The sequence below is a fragment of the Pecten maximus genome, chromosome 18 (genome assembly GCF_902652985.1).
Source record: "Pecten maximus chromosome 18, xPecMax1.1, whole genome shotgun sequence".
Lineage (NCBI taxonomy): Eukaryota > Metazoa > Mollusca > Bivalvia > Pectinida > Pectinidae > Pecten > Pecten maximus.
In genome coordinates this window covers 8,627,609-8,647,093 of record NC_047032.1, presented here as the reverse complement: position 1 = coordinate 8,647,093, position 19,485 = coordinate 8,627,609, and the positions used below count along the sequence as shown (strand labels likewise).

Genomic DNA, 19,485 nt, shown 5'->3' with positions numbered 1-19,485 from the left:
CAGGACACCCCACCCGGTCACATTATAGTATAGTCCTAATACGCTGAGCGTTCAGCAGGAGTAGAGCTACCATTTTTAAAGACTCTTTTTTTGTAAATTGATTCTCCCGTTAAACGCTAATTATATCTACTTCGAAGATCAATTAAAATACAATGACATTCAACTACTCTCTACTGACGGTTCGAATTGTCGTTGTAAGGCTGTTTGGTCCCATGCTTGCCGGGGATGCATTTATTGAATGTTTTTTAACAAATGACGTATAGCTACATAGCTCCTATGCTATCTACCCATACTTGAAACAAATCAAATAAATAATGAATCTGAGGTATTAATGCAATAACTAAAGCCATCCCAATACCGCAGTGAGTGCAATATTTGATATTTCCTTTACACGTCAATAAACTCTGCTCCAACAATGTCAATACGGGCCCTGTGCCGTTAATACGTTCAGTAAATAATATCGAGATAGGACATGTAGCTGTTAATTCTGGCTAGTTATTTTCTATTTTACAAAAAGAAAAAAAATGTAATGTAATGGTAGGAAGAACCTTACAGCTATAACTGAATTCCATTATTTTTAAAAGCCCGGCTGGCACGACATTTCATGCCTACCCATATACGTCAAACCCACGACTGGGGCGTGTGTGAGTTGGAGTTAATACGAGAGCACCTACTGTATGAACCACGCAGCTCCGATGGTCGATAAACAAACAGCATGCGCACTTCACGCCGGAAGTAAGCGCCAGTGATACTGTAAAGGAAAAAGTTAATACAATAGTTCATATAGAAAATAGTTCGTGTAAGGTACAATATGCCTTGCCAATATTCGATGTCGCCACTCATGTCCTGTTCGACAGATTTGTAAACGTACTTTGAATGAAGGAAGTTCCGACACCACACAGCGAAATAAGGAACATTAAAGACGACGAAACAGAACGAAATTGCCAAAAGTATAACGGTGAATTCCAGTTTGATAACACTTTCTTCGGTCACAACCTTGCATTCCTTTTGTCGCTTGTTCCTTATAAATAGTTTTCTTATAATGAGGACATTTAACACTGTTATGATGAGAAAAGGTACCAGTGTTATCAACACAGCGAAAATGCTATCCAATACAAATGACAGAAAGTCGTGATCAGGGTCGCTTGTGCAGTAAGGATGTCCTTCACCGGAACCTTTATGTACACCACTTAACACAGGTTTATAAATGACCAAGAGAACGGCCACAAACGACGTCGTTATAATGATCCGCCGGGTACTACTTGGTGTACATATATCCCGCCGCCGTAGCGGATGACACACTCCAATATACCTCTCCACTGTGAATGCCACGACCAACCAGGCAGATAGAAATCGTGAAACGTAAGACATATATAGCTGAAACTGACACACACCAGTCATATCCAAAAATTCCACTTGCGCATCAGCGTTTAAATACACTAACCCCCTTCTCAACCATTCCACATTTACGTAGAATATCAGAGTGAGAAGGTCAGAGCTTGATATTGCGGCGAGATAGGTACTTGCCGATAAACCACGCATGTTTTTCGATAGAAAGACGTTGAGTGAAAGACAGTTTCCAAGAATTCCTATGAAAAGTATTACTGGAGTGACATAAGAGTAGAACATACGGCCAACTTTGTTGACCATATGAGCCTCTACGCTTTCTCCGTTTGGTAGCCAATCATCCGTGCTTGTACAGTTGGGAGCGGTCGCATTCTCGGGGATTTCTACCCCAGAATGTTTCAGAAGATTGTAAACAAAGTCGTAGATGGTTGCAATTGAACCGTCCTTTGAACATGGTGAAATATGGGACCGATTTACCTGTAAAATACAAATAAAAACTTAAATGATTTTGTAGTAAATAAAAACATGCAATTTAAAATAGCAAAACCTTATACTAAATACGACTCCCCAAATATCCTGCGTATTGGCTGCGCGCTATACGTTTTTCTTTACACCAGAAGATGTCTAGTGCGGGCTTTTCTCTGGATTTTTTAACCAAATAAAAAAAAATCGGGTTATACATTGTTAAATGTTTCCATTTGTGTCATACGAATATACACATTCATGCATATGTAGGCTAAATTTACGCTATTTGTAAACAAAATAAATAGTTGATGAGATATATTTACAAAATAAACACAATATTTCCATAATATGTCTATGATTTCCATAATTGAAAACATTGGTAAATCGCTAAGTCACCATCGTCAAAGCCCGAAGGCTCAGACTCACTTTTAAATAAAATACAGATTGCACTGGTCTAGTCGAGTCGACGAAAAACCCGCGGGCAATCGTCCAGTGCGGAATATCTGGAATTTATTTTACAAAAGCATGAAAAATACCTTGATTTACCTCCGGGGGCTATACCCCGAAGCGGTTAATAGGCAGAAAATTACGGTCGATAATACATAGCAAACATTTTCATGCGGGGTTTCTTGGTGTTTACGTCTGAAGTAAAACACTAAAAAAACACACTTGACGCTCATAATGATATGCTACCTAACATCAATTACTCATTTTGGAAGATATTTTGCCAATAAGCCTCCAACATGATTTATTTAATACTGATTTTCTTACTGGTCACACAATAAGTCTGATTAAGGTTTGGTTTGTATTGTTTAATATTCTATCATCAGCTAATGTCATGTACGGAGGGCTTCCCTAGTTTGCGAGAGGCCGGTGTTTGTCTCTTTGTGGTGGCGCGGAAACGTAGCCGACTTTAACGTGCTATTTCACCGAGGCATACTGCCGAAAACACCCAGTAGCACACCCCGTGGCACTCGGTCAGATACTGACGCCGGGCATAATGTCGTCCCTCCACCATATTGCTGAGCACAAGAGCAACTAACCGATGTTAGCCGAGAAATAATGATATCTTGATTCTCGGAAAACATCCGTCATTTTGAATATTTTTCCGTCTGACAGGATAGTCTTACTAGATTCCTTCTCGTTATGTGAAGGGCAGATTATTTACAGTTGAAAAGCATTAACACTGGCAGTGAAAACCTTTCTCGGACTCCCTATACCATGGAGACCATTCACCGCTAGTTGCTTAAATGAGTTAAATTTCGTGCCGACGAAAAAACTCTTTCATTTCGCCTCTGTGATATTAAAACATTACATTACTTAATAAGTTTGAAATCAGTCGGTGGAAGTGATATTGCCGGTTTTGAGACGCGATCTGCTTTTTCATTACCAAGTATTCCCATTAACCCAGCAAAATATAAAATGACAGCTTGAGGTTCATATACATATATATGCAAGACACTTGTTACAAAGACAGAGACAATTAATGATTGAAGGGATTTATACGTCGCGTTTGTCTTGCTGAGGAAATAAAATAACATGAAACAAACGAAAGAAAAGGCTCATTGGTCTTAACGGTCACATTTAACCATCTTCTATGTTTAAACAAATCATTTCAAAAGTTTCTACATTGGTATATGAATAGAGTGACCTAATCCAGTTCTAGAGGTAGCGTGAAACCCACGAAACATGTTTGATACAGTATCTTCAACCCTTTCATCCATGCATTCGATTCATCCACATGGGGGTCTTGAAAGGACTTCAGTCGATTTGAGCCTTTTAGGCCCTGCCTCTCAGGCGCCTTGGGGGTTTAAACAACGTAATTTGTTTCTGCAAAATTTTATAATCTGGGTCGAGATTTTATGAAAAGTGAAAGATGAGGAAATCTTCAATGATGACGCATGAAATGGAGTTGGTTGCCGAGCCTCGCTTAGATGACAAAAATTAAAAACTACAAGATAGAAGTGAATTTAGTTTAACTATATTTAGTAAACGGCAACGAAAGACATCATTTTCAAAGGATACCAACAACAAAAGTGACAAAGACCAATGACTTCTTGCTGTTCAAACGTACAGAAGTCTCTATGGTACCGGTTTCAAATGGAGATATTCAACTCGGGCCTTAAGACTACGTCTTTGGCTCTTTAATAGACAAGCTGACAAGAAAAATCATTTAAAAGCAATAAAATTTCGAAAAAAGAATTAAAACCAAAGTAACTACACTATATATGACTTTAAAAGTCATCGATAATGCGACATGAATGTTGACATAAAGCAAACATTTAAGATTGGTTAGTTTTTAGGTTACGTAAGTCGTCTGCTCGTAAACATTTACATTTTCTACTTCTCAGAAACCTCTGAACTGATTTCATTTAAATGTTGTATCAACCTTTCATGGCCAAAGATCAACAAAAATGATAAATTATAGGTCCCAACCCCTGAGTCCTGGGGGACAGGACAAAATTGACTGAAATGGCAAAAAAAAAAAAAAAAAAAAATTAAAAGAATGCTTAAACCTAATACCATTCATTGATGGAATGGTCTTCATATATTCTACCAAAATTCCTACTTTTATGACCCTGGGGTCTCATGTTTGCCCCTCAGGAGGGAAATCATTTTTTTATGTATAATTGAATTCATTCTTGTTCGCATGTGTGTTGATATTGCATCTATGATTAAACAGAACAAAAACCGTTGTTTTTAAATATGTTTCTAATAAACTTTTGTCCGACATCGTGCCTGCCCTGCAGGTCGGGCGTAATAGTTGTACCTGCTGCCCCCATTGTATGATCCTATGCGGCGACTAAATTTGGGATATTATCTTTTCTCTTCTTTCTTAACAGCTTTCTTCTTCTTAATGTCTCCCTATTGATAATGCCTCACTTTTGGTCTTTGTTGAGCGTTTGCCGCTGTGAGGAAGGCTTTGGGTTCTGTCCCCTGGCCGAGACATACCAGAGTCTTTAAAAATGGTAGTTGCTGCTCCTGCTTAGCGCTCAGCATATTAGGAGTGGGACGACTGGTTCGCCCGTTGTCAGTATAATGTGACTGGGTAGGGTGTGCTGCTGGGTGTCTTCGGCAGTATGCTTCAGTGAGGTAGACCTATAAATCGGCAAAAGTTCCGGCCTATCACAAGGAGACTTAACACGAACATACGGCAGCCTCCCAAAACACACATACGCACTCAACACGCATACATGTCGCACGCACGGTAGGCCGTCCTTAAATGACCTTAGCTGTTGATAGGACGTTAAACAAAAAACCAAACCAAACCGTCGTCATACGTCTGTAAACAATTAACATTTTTGAAAATTTGGCAGGGAGCTGCTATGGCTAAATGTCAACTAACATTGTGAACTATATGGTCCACAACCCCGAGGGGCCTGAGGGACGGGGGCCAAAAAGGGTCAAATTGACTAAAACTTCAAAAATCTTCTTCTCTACTCAAAGGTATGGTAGAATCAAACACTCTTCATAGATGTAAGGGTTTTAAGGTGCTTTACCAAAATTGTGAATTTCATGACCCTTGGTTCTACGTTTGCCCCTGGGGAGGAGGCAAACTTTACTATAGTTTATATATTGAAATCATATTTTGACTATTATTTGTTGGAATTCATTCTAACTTTGATCAGTAGGGGATGACACTTTAATGACATGTACATTTTGGCCTCGATCGACCCCCAGGTGCTGATGTGCGGGGCTTAAAAGAGTCAAATTGACTAAAATTTCAAACTTTTTTCTCTACTCTTAGATATTGTGGAATCAAATACTCTCCATAGATGGTTTGATTTGGTTTATTTTGTTTGACGTCCTATTAACAGTGTAACAGGAGCGTGTCAGGGCCAGTTTGCGTACGTCAAACTGCACCCGACTCGCCCTTGTGGACCAACAACCCAGGTTCGATGGGTAACTTGTATCTGTCGTATAGAGAGAGAACAGACGTCTTGAACTACAATTAACCATTTATTAATGACGATATAAACATTTACAACATAAAATTACATATAAACACACACCTGCATAGGCCTAGCTATATCTAACATCCTAACCTAAAACCAACCCCCATACCTGTACGGCCTAACTAAACCCAAACATCCTGACTAATACTACCCACCCAAGACCCTACATACCCTAACGCTACATAAGTACTGGCGAGGAAGACGTGACAGCACACAGGAAACTAATCCATCGGACTGCCCAGTATACGATACACCACCCTGAATTGATCCCACTTTTTAACAATACAAAACTTAAGGACCAATCACGACAGAGGATACACAGGCACGACAGACACTGACGAAAAAGCAAGCGACTACGAACAACGCACGACAAAAACATCGACCAGAGACAGCACACGTGAACAGAGGACTAGCAAAGGTCAAGGTGACACAGGTACACATAGTACAGACACAGCATATAGGCATGGCATATAGTTATCGTTAAGCTTAACCCTGTCAGCTTAACCTGTCAGTACATATACGATAACATCCCCCGCTGCGGTCATTTAAGGACGACCTCCCGTGCGTGCGACATGCATGCGTGTGGCAAGTGCGTATGTGTGTTTTGGGAGGCTGCGGTTTTGGTTTGGTTTGGTTTATTTTGTATAACGTCCTATTAACAGCTTAGGTAATTTAAAGACGGTCTCCCGTGCGTACGACATGCATGCGTGTGGCGAGTGCGTATGTGTATTTTGGGAGGCTGCGGTTTTGGTTTGGTTTGGTTTATTTTGTATAACGTCCTATTTAACAGCTAAGGTCATTTAAAGACGGTCTCCCGTGCGTGCGACATGAGTGCGTATGTGTGTTTTGGAGGCTGTGGTATATTCGTGTTAAGTCTCCTTATGATAGGCCGGAACTTCTGCCGATTTATATGGAGGGGTCTTAAGGTGCTTTATCACAATTGTGAATTTCATTATCCTTGGGTCACTAGTTTGCCACTGGGGAGGGGGTAAACTTTCCTATAGTTTATTTAAGGAAAAATCACATTTTTGACTATTATTTGTTGGATTTCTATTATAATCCATTCTCACTTTGTTATCATTAACAGCATGGGATGACAGCATAATGATATGCCCATATTGGCTCTGACTGACCGCTTAGACTGATGGCTCCGACCAAAAAGTGTCAATTAAATTAACCGAAATATTTCAAATCTCAGGTGACCGTTAAGGCCATTGGCCTTTTGTTTAATGTCCTGGTCAGTTTTGTTTGTTTTCTAGATCGGATTTTAATGTTAGTGTGTCTAACGTCCTTATCGGGGATGTTTTCGTCGGTCTCGAAGGACTACAAAAACACGTCGGTAAATATGGCCAGAGCATCCGATAAACGTATTAGGTCTTACAAATAAACATGATACACATCATCGTACTTAGAAACCGAGGAAAAGTGTTGTACATTCTTCTATTTATTCACGTGCAGTTATATAACGGCGTTATAAACTGGTATTACTTGACGATCGAAGTGCCGATTAATTGACTTCTTCTTTAAATAATTTTGACGAAATTTTGTCATTTTCGTAAGAATGTACAGGACTTCTCGTTGTTTACGTACAGATACCTTCACGCTCTTTGGGTAGTTGGGTGCTCGAGGACGATTAATAGAGCAAGTGTTAATGTTCAAGCTTCAATATTGGAACTCGTCAATGTTTTAAGTATTGAAATCGGCATAAAGAAACAAACAAACTTTGATAGACGAATGCAGTGGATCGTTATCAAATTAATTATTTAAAGATGCTTTCCAAAGACATAAGGTATAGTTACTAAGAAAATTTCGGTTGTACATGCATGCATGCAAGTTCGTAGATTTATCACTGGTAAAACCACCGTCGATGCCGTTGCCATGACAGCTGATAAAAGCTGCGATCACGAATGCACCGACAAAGTGAAAGTTTGAAGTCTTATGCGCAACATGCCGTTTTTTTTTTTGTAAAACTACATTCACACCTTATATTGATTGAGGTTGTTTTACCATACCTGATTAGGCAGTGCAGACTCAACGCGGAATCTGTAAACAATGCGACGTCATCGAAATGTATAAGTTGCAACAATGGTTTGGTTTGTTTTTTGTTTAACGTCCTATTAACAGCCAGGGTCATTTAAGGACGTGTCAGGTTTTCGAGGTGGAGGAAAGCCGGAGTACCCGGAGAAAAACCACCGGCCTACGGTCAGTACCTGGCAACTGCCCCACGTAGGTTTCGAACTCGCAACCCAGTGGTGGAGGGCTAGTGATAAAGTGTCGGAGCACCTTAACCACTCGGCCACTGCGGGCCCCCTTACAACAATGTATAACATTATATATTTCACACGAATGCACTAATGAGCCACGAAATGGTACGCACAATTAACCAACATGCGTTATCATTATCGGCATGCAATTACGGTTTGATGGTTTGGAGATGTTACCCCATGGGCTGATGGGTGGGGCCAAACAATTCCAGCACGAAGGCGCATTTAAAAACGTTTCTTACTTTAGTGGAGCCAATTTAAACGTTCAGTTGTTTTTATGTTGACAACACACATATTAATAAATGCTACACCAGAGTGGTAATCAATACCCATGGCGACGTATCACTCTATTGTATACCATATATTAATATATATTTAAATATGTTAATATCAATTGAAGTGGTCCAAGAAGGACATACGGGCACTCACAATGTGCGTGATAGACGTGAAGAATATGAAACAAAACCAAACCTAACTGTTTAGGTTTGGTTTGGTTTCTTTTGTTTAACGTCCCATTAACAGCTAAGGCCATGCATGCGTGTGATGAGTGCATATGTGTGTTTGGGAGGCTGCGGTATGTTCGTGTTAAGTCTGATATGCCGGAACTTTTGCCGATTTATAGTGCTACCTCACTGAAGCATACTGCCGAAGACACCCAGCAGCACACCCCACCCGGTCACATTATACTGACAACGGACGAACCAGTCGTTCCACTCCAAATATGCTGAGCGCTAAGCAGGAGTAGTAACTACCATTTTTAAAGACTGGTATGTCTCGGCTAGGGGACAGAGCTCAAAGCCTTCCTCACAGCGGCAAACGCTCAACTAAAAGCCAAAAGTGGGCATTGTCAATAGGGAGACATTAGGAAGAAAGTTGTTATGAAAGAAGAGAAAAGATAATATCCCAAATTTAGTCGCCGCATACGATCATGCAATGGGGGCAGCAGGTAAAATTTTTACGCCCCACCTGCAGGGCTTTGGTTTGGTTTATTTTGTTTAACGTCCTATTAACAGCTAAGGTCATTTAAGGACGGCCTCCCGTGCGTGCGACATGCATGCGTGTGGTGAGTGCCTATGTGTGTTTTGGGAGGCTGTGGTTTGTTCAGTAACTGTTCAGGTTATTACTGCGTAAGATCAAACATTTTGTCTGATCGCGTGAGTTGATCTGAAAACATTACGGATTGTGGACAGTTGATTTTGAAATGGTGGTTAAATTTTGACTTGTTGCATTGTTCAACAAACGATTATATATGGGAATTGTACTTATATTATATCACGTCTAATAAAACAGGTGTTTGTAACAGTCCGATGTAACAATTATCAGATATGTATTACTGTCTTTTGAAATGTCATACAATTCATTATGTGATACACATGTACACATGCTAATGCATAATCAGCACATAGTCGTTAAGTTTGGTCTGATTTGTTTTACGTCCTATTAACAGCTAAGCTTATAGGACGGCCTCCCGTGCGTGCGATATGCATGCGCGTGGCAAGTGTTTGTGTTCGTTGGGAGGCTGCGGTATGTTTGTGTATTAGTTCAGAATTATTGCCGATTTATATTGCTTCCTTCTGCCAGCCTTTCAACGACCCCAAAACTAAGGGCATTGAAGGATGGCCTCCCCTGTGATCGAGATGAAAGCGGGTAATGTGTGTGTTTGTGTGTTCTGATAGGCTGCGGTATGTATGCATTTGTCTCCTTGTTAAAGCGTAAAATTAATTTAGACATTATAGGCCTAGTGCTACTTTACTGCATCTTCGCTAGCCAAGGCTTCTGATTACGTTACACTACACGAACCCTTGGCGGATATAGGCGTCAGTTCTGGCCCTCTAGCGGAGATTCAAAATTACCACTCTTTACGCATGAAATTTTCGACCAATCAAAACGAGCGTTACCGATTTACTTCATCCGAGATGTTTACAAACACACATGGAGGCTTGTGTAATTTTGATGAGATATGTGATCAATGACTTAAATAGATGATCAAACACTGCGAATGTTTCCCTAAAGATAGTTCGTCTCTGTATATAGGTAAAATGCCATGACATAGTCGACATTGTAGCTCTGTACTGGGTGCCGCAATTTTTGTTTACTGCGAAACCAAGCCTGAACGTAAAACGTATTTGATTGGGTGCCCTGGGATTCCAGGGCGCGACGGTTTGAACACGACTATATCCGCCAAGGGTTCGTGTAGTGTAACGTAATCAGAAGCCTTGGCTAGCGAAGATGACTTTACTGTTGCATACAACAAAAGCAGAAGACACCACTAGACCAACAGGATACCGCTACCTGGTCACGTGATACTTACAAAAGGGGACAGAAACCAAAGCCCTCTTATGGACGACGGTAACACAAAAACCGTACAAAGGAGACTCCCTTCCCCGCCAATGCGGTTATTTGTAGAATGATGAAATTAATTGTAGTTTTGATGAATTGAGATATATCCTATATAATTTGTTTCATTTGCAACAAGCATTTTCAGTAGCCAATTGTTTTAGGTTTGTAACCTATAACATAAGAAAATGACATAATTTGGTAATGTCAACTTATATTGGCAAATTATGAAGCGGAGTAGGGAATTAACAAATGAAAAAGTCATTAGAAGTATCAAAACATTGCTCTCTGTGACTAAATTATAAGGATTAACTTTAACCATGTTTGAAGTTATTGATACATCTCATTTAAAATGGAGTGTACTTTTAACATAAATGGCTTCGCGGCTTAATTAGAGTACATTTGGTTTGTTTGTTTACGTATCACTAATTTTACTATATATCAAAATTGAACAAAGTTTATATGGATATTTCCAAGTTTTTTCATGTTTTATTAGCATAAAAACACATGCAGATGTGATTTTTAATTAATGACCACTAAACTACCTAACATCCATGGATGTCTTGTATCAACATACTCTCTGATATATTGTTCAAAAGTTGATAATCTTTTTGTATGATCGTTACAGGCGACTACATGCCTCACTGTTGGCTTTCAGTTGAGCGTTGACCGAACATCCAAATAAAGTTCATGTTCATTCGTTGATATGTAACTTTAGTTGTCAATCTCGAACAATGATATATATAGTTATAGTGTGGGGATCCAAACTGCTTGAAAGAAATAACAAAGTCCAGACTCTTTAGAGTCTGAAAGACCTTAAGGATTGTTTTTACATGATTGTGTTTAAAGAAACTAAGTTCCTTAGGGTGCGGAAAGACCCTTGGCCTATTTTTACATCGGAATTATGTGTATCGCTTAACGTCCAGCGATGCTATACATGGTTATTGGATGGAGGGCCACAGCAATCATCTGTGCAACATCTGTTCCCCTTTTCCTCAGGATGCTTCTAACTAAATTGGGTTCAAATTCATTCACAACTTTATGACAAGTAGCAATTTAAAGAGATTACTTTTATTTCCCCTTTTGGCTCCCTGGGGGTCAGTCACTATTTGTGCAAAATCTGTTCCCCTTCCTCCAAGGATGTTTCTGGCCAATTAAGTTTAAATCCATTGGTAACTTTCTCACAAGTACCGATTTAAAGGAATTGCCCCTATTTGCCCCCGTCCATTTGGCCCCTTTGAGGTGAGAGTCACCATTTATTCAAAATTTGTGTCCCTTTCCCCAATGATATCTCTGACTTCATTGGGTTTAAATCCATTCATAACTTTATGACAAGTCGTGATTTAAAGGAATTACCTCTATTTCCTATATTAGGCCCCGCCCCTTTCGCCCCTTTAGGGTTAGTCAATATTTAAGCAAAATCTGTTCCCCTTTCCCCAAGGATGTTTCTGACCAAATTAACTTTAAGACGAGTAGCGATTTAAAGGAATTATCTCTATATTTCCTCTTGGGCCTCGCTCCTCTGGCCTCTTGGGGGTCAGAATCATCATTAATGCAAAATCTTTTCCCCTTCCCTCAAGAATGTTTCTGATCAAATTTGGTTAAAATCTACTATGTATTTTATGACTAGTAGAGATTTAAAGTAAAAGTTAACAGACGATGGACGGGCGGTATGCCTCAGTGAGGTAGCACTATCAATCGGCAAAAGTTCCGGCCTATCACAAGGAGACATAACACGAACCAATTTTGAAGAATCGTTTATTCAAGCTCTCATGGCAATGACCTCAGCTGTTAATACGACTTTAAACCAAATAAAACCAAATCATAGCAATAAACCTTTCGATGCAGTTACCTAAAGGGACATACATGTACATTTATCGTCCTATCAACAGCAAGTGTAATTTCAGGACGGCCTCCCGTGCGTGCGAAGGGTGACTTAACCCGACTCTTTGTTGAAATTTCCAGAGTAGTTGATGAGTAATTGTGTCTGCAGAGGGACGGAAATCTGATTTCGGTATACTTTTCTAGCTTTGTTGCGGGGATAGGTGTCGGTTTGGTATAATACAAGAGATCCCAGAGGGATCTTGGCGCCCACCATTGAATGATCTTCATAGGTTCCATGTCAGATTGATCTTTTCTCTACTTTTCCCTTCATTTTACTAATCTATGCAAATTGAGACATCCCTCCAGTACTTTTCAAACAAGGGAATCCTAGCTATATAAGAAATTTGAGATTTAACGATAACGGCTGATTGTTTGCCAGGTTGTTTTCAGGGCAGACTGGTCCAAAAATGCAATACAAGGGACCCAGGTGAACCTACTTATGAAATTTGAGAAAGATCCATTCAGTACTTTGAGAAATAGAGATAACAAACTTCAATTGTCAAAATCCAAGATGGCGGTCTGTCGGCAATATTGTTTTCCAATTGATCTCAAAATGCATTAAGCATAACGAGGCACCAAGGGAAACTCCATATGAAATTTGAGAAAGATCCCTTCAGTACTTTCTCAGAAATAGCGATAACAAACTTCAATTGTCAAAATCCAAGATGGCTGCCTGTCGGCCATGTTGTTTTCAGATTGGTCTCAAAACGCAATATGCATAACTAGGCACCAAGGGAAACTTGCATATGAAATTTCAGAAAGATCCCTTAAATACTTTCTCAGAAATAGCGATAACAAACTTCAATTGTCAAAATCCCAGATGGCTGCCTCTCGGCCATATTGTTTTCCAATTGATCTCAAAATGCAATAAGCATAACGAGGCACCAAGGGGAACCTCCATATGAAATTTGAGAAAGTTCCTTTCAGTACTTTCTCAGAAATAGTGATAACAAACTTCAATTGTCAAAATCCAAGATGGCTGCTTGTCGGCCATGTTTTTTTTTTAGATTGGTCTCAAAACGCAAGATGCATAAATAGGCACCAAGGGAAAGCTACATATGAAATTTCAGAAAGATCCATACAGTACATTATCAGAAAAAGCGATAACAAACTTCAATTGTCGAAATCCAAGATGGCTGCCTGTCGGCCATGTTGTTTTCGGATTAGTCTCAAAACGCAATATGCATAACTAGTGACCAAGGGAACCCTACATATGAAATTTCAGAAAGATCCATTCAGTACTTTCTCAGAAATAGTGATAACAAACTTCAATTGTCAAAATCCAAGATGGTTGCCTGTCGGCCATGTTGTTATCCGATTGGTCTCAAAACGCAAAATGCATAACTAGGCACCAAGGGAAACCTTCATATGAAATTTGAGAAAGATCCCTTCAGTACTTTCTCAGAAATAGCGATAACAAACTTCAGTTGTCAAAATTCAAGATGGCTGCCAGTCGGCCATGTTTTTTCTTTAGATTGGTCTCAATACGCAATATGCATAAATAGGCATTAATGGAAACCTACATATGAAATTTCAGAAAGATCCATTCAGTACTTTCTCAGAAATAGCGATAACAAACTGCAATTGTCAAAATCCAAGATGGCTGCCTGTCGGCCATGTTGTTTTCCGATTGGTCTCAAAACGCAATATGCATAACTAGGCACCAAGGGAAACTTACATATGAAATTTGAGAAAGATCCCTTAAACACTTTCTCAGAAATAGTGATAACAAACTTCAGTTGTCAACATTCAAGATGGCTGCCAGTCGGCCATGGTTTTACTTTAGATTGGTCTCAATACGCAATATGCATAAATAGGCATTAATGGAAACCTACATATGAAATTTCAGAAAGATCCATTCAGTACATTATCAGAAAAAAGCGATAATAAACTTCAAGTGTCAAAATCCAAGATGGCTGCCTGTCGGCCATGTTGTTTTCGGATTAGTCTCAAAAACCAATATGTTTTATAACTAGTCACCAAGGGAAACCTACATATGAAATTTCAGAAAGATCCATTCAGTACTTTCTCAGAAATAGTGATAACAAACTTCAATTGTCAAAATCCAAGATGGCTGCCTGTCGGCCATGTTGTTATCCGACTGGTCTCAAAACGCAATATGCATAACTAGGCACCATGGGGAACCTACATATGAAATTTGAAAAAGATCCCTTCTGTACTTTCTGAGAAATAGCGATAACAAGAATTGTTTACGGACGGAGGGACGGAGGGACGACGGACCACGGACGCAGGGCGATTTGAATAGCCCACCATCTGATGATGGTGGGCTAAAAATGGCTAAAATAAAGATAAGATCCCAAAATGAGTCGCCTTTTACGATCGCTCTATTGCAGTTGTTTCTTGTTTTAGGGACTTTCGGGAAGGGGTTAAGCATTCTATAAAATACATATTTGTTTGTAAGGAGATGACAAATGATCGTCTGATGATAAAGTTCTTATACATTCAAATAAAACTGAAATGTTGACAGATGTGACATCTATAAAATAAATATTTGTTTTGAAGGAAATGACAAATCGATTGTTTAGAGGAACAAGGAAGTATCTCAAACATGGAGTGTCTAGAAGTAAAGGGCTATATCTCAAATTTATCAATTTTTAGATTTTATTAAAATACAATTACGAGAGAGCTTTTCTTATAGAATTTGTACTGAATATCAATGGAAATTGTCTCATTCTTTTAAATTGCACATTTTTTTAACAGAACTAGACCATTTCAATTAATATAATGTACAAATTCTATAAAAAAAATTCACTCGTAATTGTAATTTATTAAAATCTAAAATTGGATAAATTTGAGATACAACCCTTTACTTCTAAGCACTCCATGTTGGAGATGCGTTCTTTCCCCTCTAAACAATCGATTTAAGGATCATCTGATGATAAAGTTCTTATACATTCAAATAAAACTGAAATGTTGACAGATGTGACATCTGTCTCGTATTTGTTTAATATCCGTACACCATCATAAACTGTGTACCTGTTTGATCACACGAATAGTAAACCGTGTCCTTATTCCTTCTCTTTGGTGTGTCGTATGTATTCGTTGTGTCTCCGCATTAAAAGTCCTTTAATAGCCAAATCTTTTGCTAACATAAGCTTGATATATATAGCCTAAGCTAAACAATCAATGATGTTTCCTCATGGATATTTTTCATTAGTGATCGTCAAAGATATATTGTTTGTTTGGAGTCGTTATTCCAAGGTTGTATGAGGACGAACACCACGGGGGCACAACATAAAGAAGCGAGAGCACAAAGGTACGTGTTTATTTTAACGGTGTTTACGTCCGCTATTACGGCCTTTCAGCTGAGGTAAAAGTAAGTGAAAATGTGATAAAATTCATGAAGAGGGCAGATCAACTTCAATGTTTTTTATATGCCTGTTATCAATCACCGAAGTAGTTTTCAGTTTAAGAAAGAACGAATTAAACAAGATTTGTCGTACTGTGTATCAGTAATTTCTGTCATTCTGTTCTCTATTTTCTTACTCATTGACTTCGGTTTTAACATGATACTAGTTTATAAACCCCTGAACGCACAACCAAACATTGACGGTATATAAATGTGGATTTAATATTGCTTGTTGACCGCAGGAACCCTTACATGCTGTGGTTTTGTTAAATGACCTATTAAATGATGGAATCTTCATACATTATGCCTACTTAGTGTAATCAAAATCACACAAAAAATACAGAAGCTATTGTTTTACATTCAATCAACAATCGCTGAAAGCCAACTACAGATAATCCTTACGCCATACCTGCAATGACCATACCGACCAAGGATACGCTAAGCAAAGGGTTGTTCTGGTGATCTACAAAAAATGACAAGAACGTTTAACATTGTTTGATCAATAAAATAATCGGATGATGCAAAAAACTATAAAATGATGGGATAAGTTGACGTACATTAGACATTGAAGTCTGCATAGACGAAACAAATACTGTCTAAATGACCTCTTACATGAACAAGGGAATTTTACCCACGAATCAATTTGACCAAAGTCAGGTGTTATTTTAAGCAATATTTGATACAACCGTGAGATAGTTTTAAACATTCAAAAGATCTCTAGGGCCAGTGCTACGGCCTGCTTCATGCCCATCCTACCTTTACGACAAGGTTAAGATATATATGTACATGTATATAAAAAAATTAAAACAATGTTGTATGCGTTCAAATCAGCTGATAATATGTTTTAAAATATAGAAAATATACAATCCCATTCGGTTCTTCAACACCAAAATATGTTTGTGGTTTTTTTGTCATATATTGCGTAATGATGGTAAAAAATTCAAATAAATCGGGAACCAGTTAATTTGTCATCTCAACGTCAATTTGCAGGTTGGTCTGTTTTTAAAGTATAACAATTTCAGAACTATGTTCGTGTTTAACAAACACAAAAAGCAAAGTACAAAGTAATTTATTTTGAAATCACATTGTCAATTAATTAAGGTCAGTGTAGATTTTGGCGTGCGTGTGTTTGGGAGGGGGAGGGGGGCTGGAACGACCCAACGTTTATAGATACCTGGTTGTTATTCATCAAAAATGATCCACACGAACTTCGGTTGAAATCTACCCAGTGGTTCATGACTAGTAGTGTAAAATATACGGACGATGGACGCTGCTCTATGAGAGGCTAACCGGTCCTTCGGACCATATGAGCTCAAACTAGTGCATGCAATCATCAAAATCATTTGAAAAAGATGGCTGCTCATTAGTTGTTTTGCTTCACAGCAAAGGACCATGGGAGCCATCGGAAATCATAGACATATACATGTATGCATAACCTTTCAGAAAATAGCGATAACAAGGGTTGTTTACTGACGAAAGGCGATTTTAATAGTCCACCATCATCAATGATCAGACTAAAAAGACAATGCCGCTTACTACTCTTCTATAACGCTCGGCATTTTTGGAGTGGAATGTCTTGAAGGCGACACAAGTTTCGCGCTATCACAAGGAGACACCCATACAGTTTACACACAAAGACGTCTACAGGAACGTGACTGATAATATCACTTGGAACGAATTGCAATATATTCGAGACTTGAGACAAAAGTACAAAAACATGTTTTTGAATAGATTATATATTGCAATATTGGTGTACATTCATTTCCTTCCCGCCTAATCTTTCTCACCTTTCTTATGTTTTATTTCGGGTTTGGACAAGAGGTAGGTAAATGCATACTGTAATTGATATCTTCATTATGAAGTTGTTTATACAGGCTTCACTTTGTTTTAAAAAATATATTAATTCTCTTTCGGTGGATATTTATCTTGAAATAGGTTTCAAAAAAAAATGTTTTTGAATGGTGTCATTTTGGGTTAAAATCGTCGATATTCTGCTATATTTTAGGTTTCTTGAAGTGGTTACCAAGGTGTGTATAGGTCTGAAAAATATAGCAAAAATAAGTTTTTCTTATCCTTCACAAATGTATTTAAGTTGCAAATATATAGATTACGAATATATATATTGATATTAGTAAAGGTAATATAGGGTTGACTGACTAGTTATATTACATTTCTAAAGCATAAGTCTTATTTTCCAGAATTGGGCATTTTTACTGTACACTGCTACCATTAGAGACATTTCAGTGGACGGTACCAATTTTAATTTTAATGTTGCTTTACAGAGCAACACATTAGGAAAAGAAATCGAATGTCAAAATTAAATGTTGCAAGTACATATTACTTAAACAAATGTTGCGTACATCCTTTATTTTAATTCTATCCCAATCAATTCTATCCCGATCAATAACACTTTGGAAGACTTGCTCCCTATCTATACCACATTTAAGGCTGTTCGATATTTCCTCATCGGCGGTCATGTTTACTGATATGTCATCAATCAGGAACAGTTCTCACACATTGTATAGATAACCGCTATCAAAACCTATTTATATAATCCGATAATGTTATCCTAGCAACAACTAATAAATATTGTCATTTGTGCATCACTACTTGTAATAAAGCAATCTGGGGAAACAGAAAGCTCTTTTTTAAATTGTATAAAAAAATCAATATTCAGCAGCAATGTTTTTTACAGCACGCAACTACCAATGTATTGGATTCGTGAATTCATATAATTTCCAGTAACAATATTGATAAACAATTATTTTAGCGCCTGTTACCAAATATAACAAAAATCTTCGACTGACGAGGCGGAAAAAAAAAAAAAACCCAAAAAACTAGATACACATCTGGAGTTCCATAATGAATTTTTTCCAGGACCAAAACCAAAGTTGATGTAAGGCTCATACGTTAATCTATACATCGTTTGGTTAGTGTTGATTGAATTATAATAAAGTATCGGTATTGTAGACATAGATTAGTATTCAATACGACGAAAACAAAGGTGGGCTATAAACTAGGGAGGCAAACTTGAGATTATTTCATTTTCCCTGGCTATTATACTCACGCCAGAATAAGCATGCTATATAAATGTGTACATTATCTTGGTCATACTAAGTGTCCATGATTACACATCAAACACCACTTTAATGATTTTGGTATGTCAAGGTCTAGAACAAATACAAACACACGGCAGCCTACCAAAACAGACGCATACATTACACGTGTATGCAACTGGCACACGAAGGCGGCCGTATCAAAATGACCTAAACTGATTGGACGTTGAAACAAATCATGTGTGCGAGCTTCATGCGTGTTGCGATTTTGTCTAAGAAGGCTGTGCTTTTTGTTTTTGTGTTATTTGTGATAACGTGAAACTGATGCCGAAATTATAGTGCTACCTCACTGGAACATACGACGGAAGACTTTGGTTTGGTTTGGTTTATTTTGTTTAACGAATGCTGAGCACAAAGCAGGGTTATCTCTTATAAGTTTAGTGCCTGGTATGTATCAGCCAGGCGACAGAACCTAAAGTATTCCGCACAGCAACGAATGCTCAACTAAAAGCCAAAATTGAAGCAGTGTCCGGGAAGATATTCGGAAAGACGGAGGAAAATAAGACGAGAAAGGGTAAAAATCCTAATTGAAGTCGCCCCTAAGGACCCATAGCCTTCCACACAGAAATGAACGTTAAACTGTATTAAAAAGTATGCCATATCAAGGGATACCTAACTGAACATCGTTTTGCAGGTAGGGCGTAAGAATTGTACCTGCTGCCCCCATTGCATGATCGTAAGAGGCGACTAAATTTGGGATCTTATCTTTTCCCTTTTTCTTCTTCCTAATGTCTCCCTTGACAATG

General features: G+C 38.4%; 1 protein-coding gene across 1 annotated transcript in view; it reads right to left on the bottom strand.

The window, feature by feature from the left end:
• Positions 1–550: 550 nt before the first annotated feature.
• LOC117317014 (neurotensin receptor type 1-like) overlaps positions 551–19,485 on the bottom strand; it is a 60,162-nt gene continuing 41,227 nt past the window's right edge. The window contains exon 5 of the mRNA XM_033871791.1: positions 551–1,824. Coding sequence (XP_033727682.1) covers positions 622–1,824 — 1,203 coding nt within the window. The 3' untranslated portion in view covers positions 551–621. The remainder of the gene's footprint in view (positions 1,825–19,485) is intronic.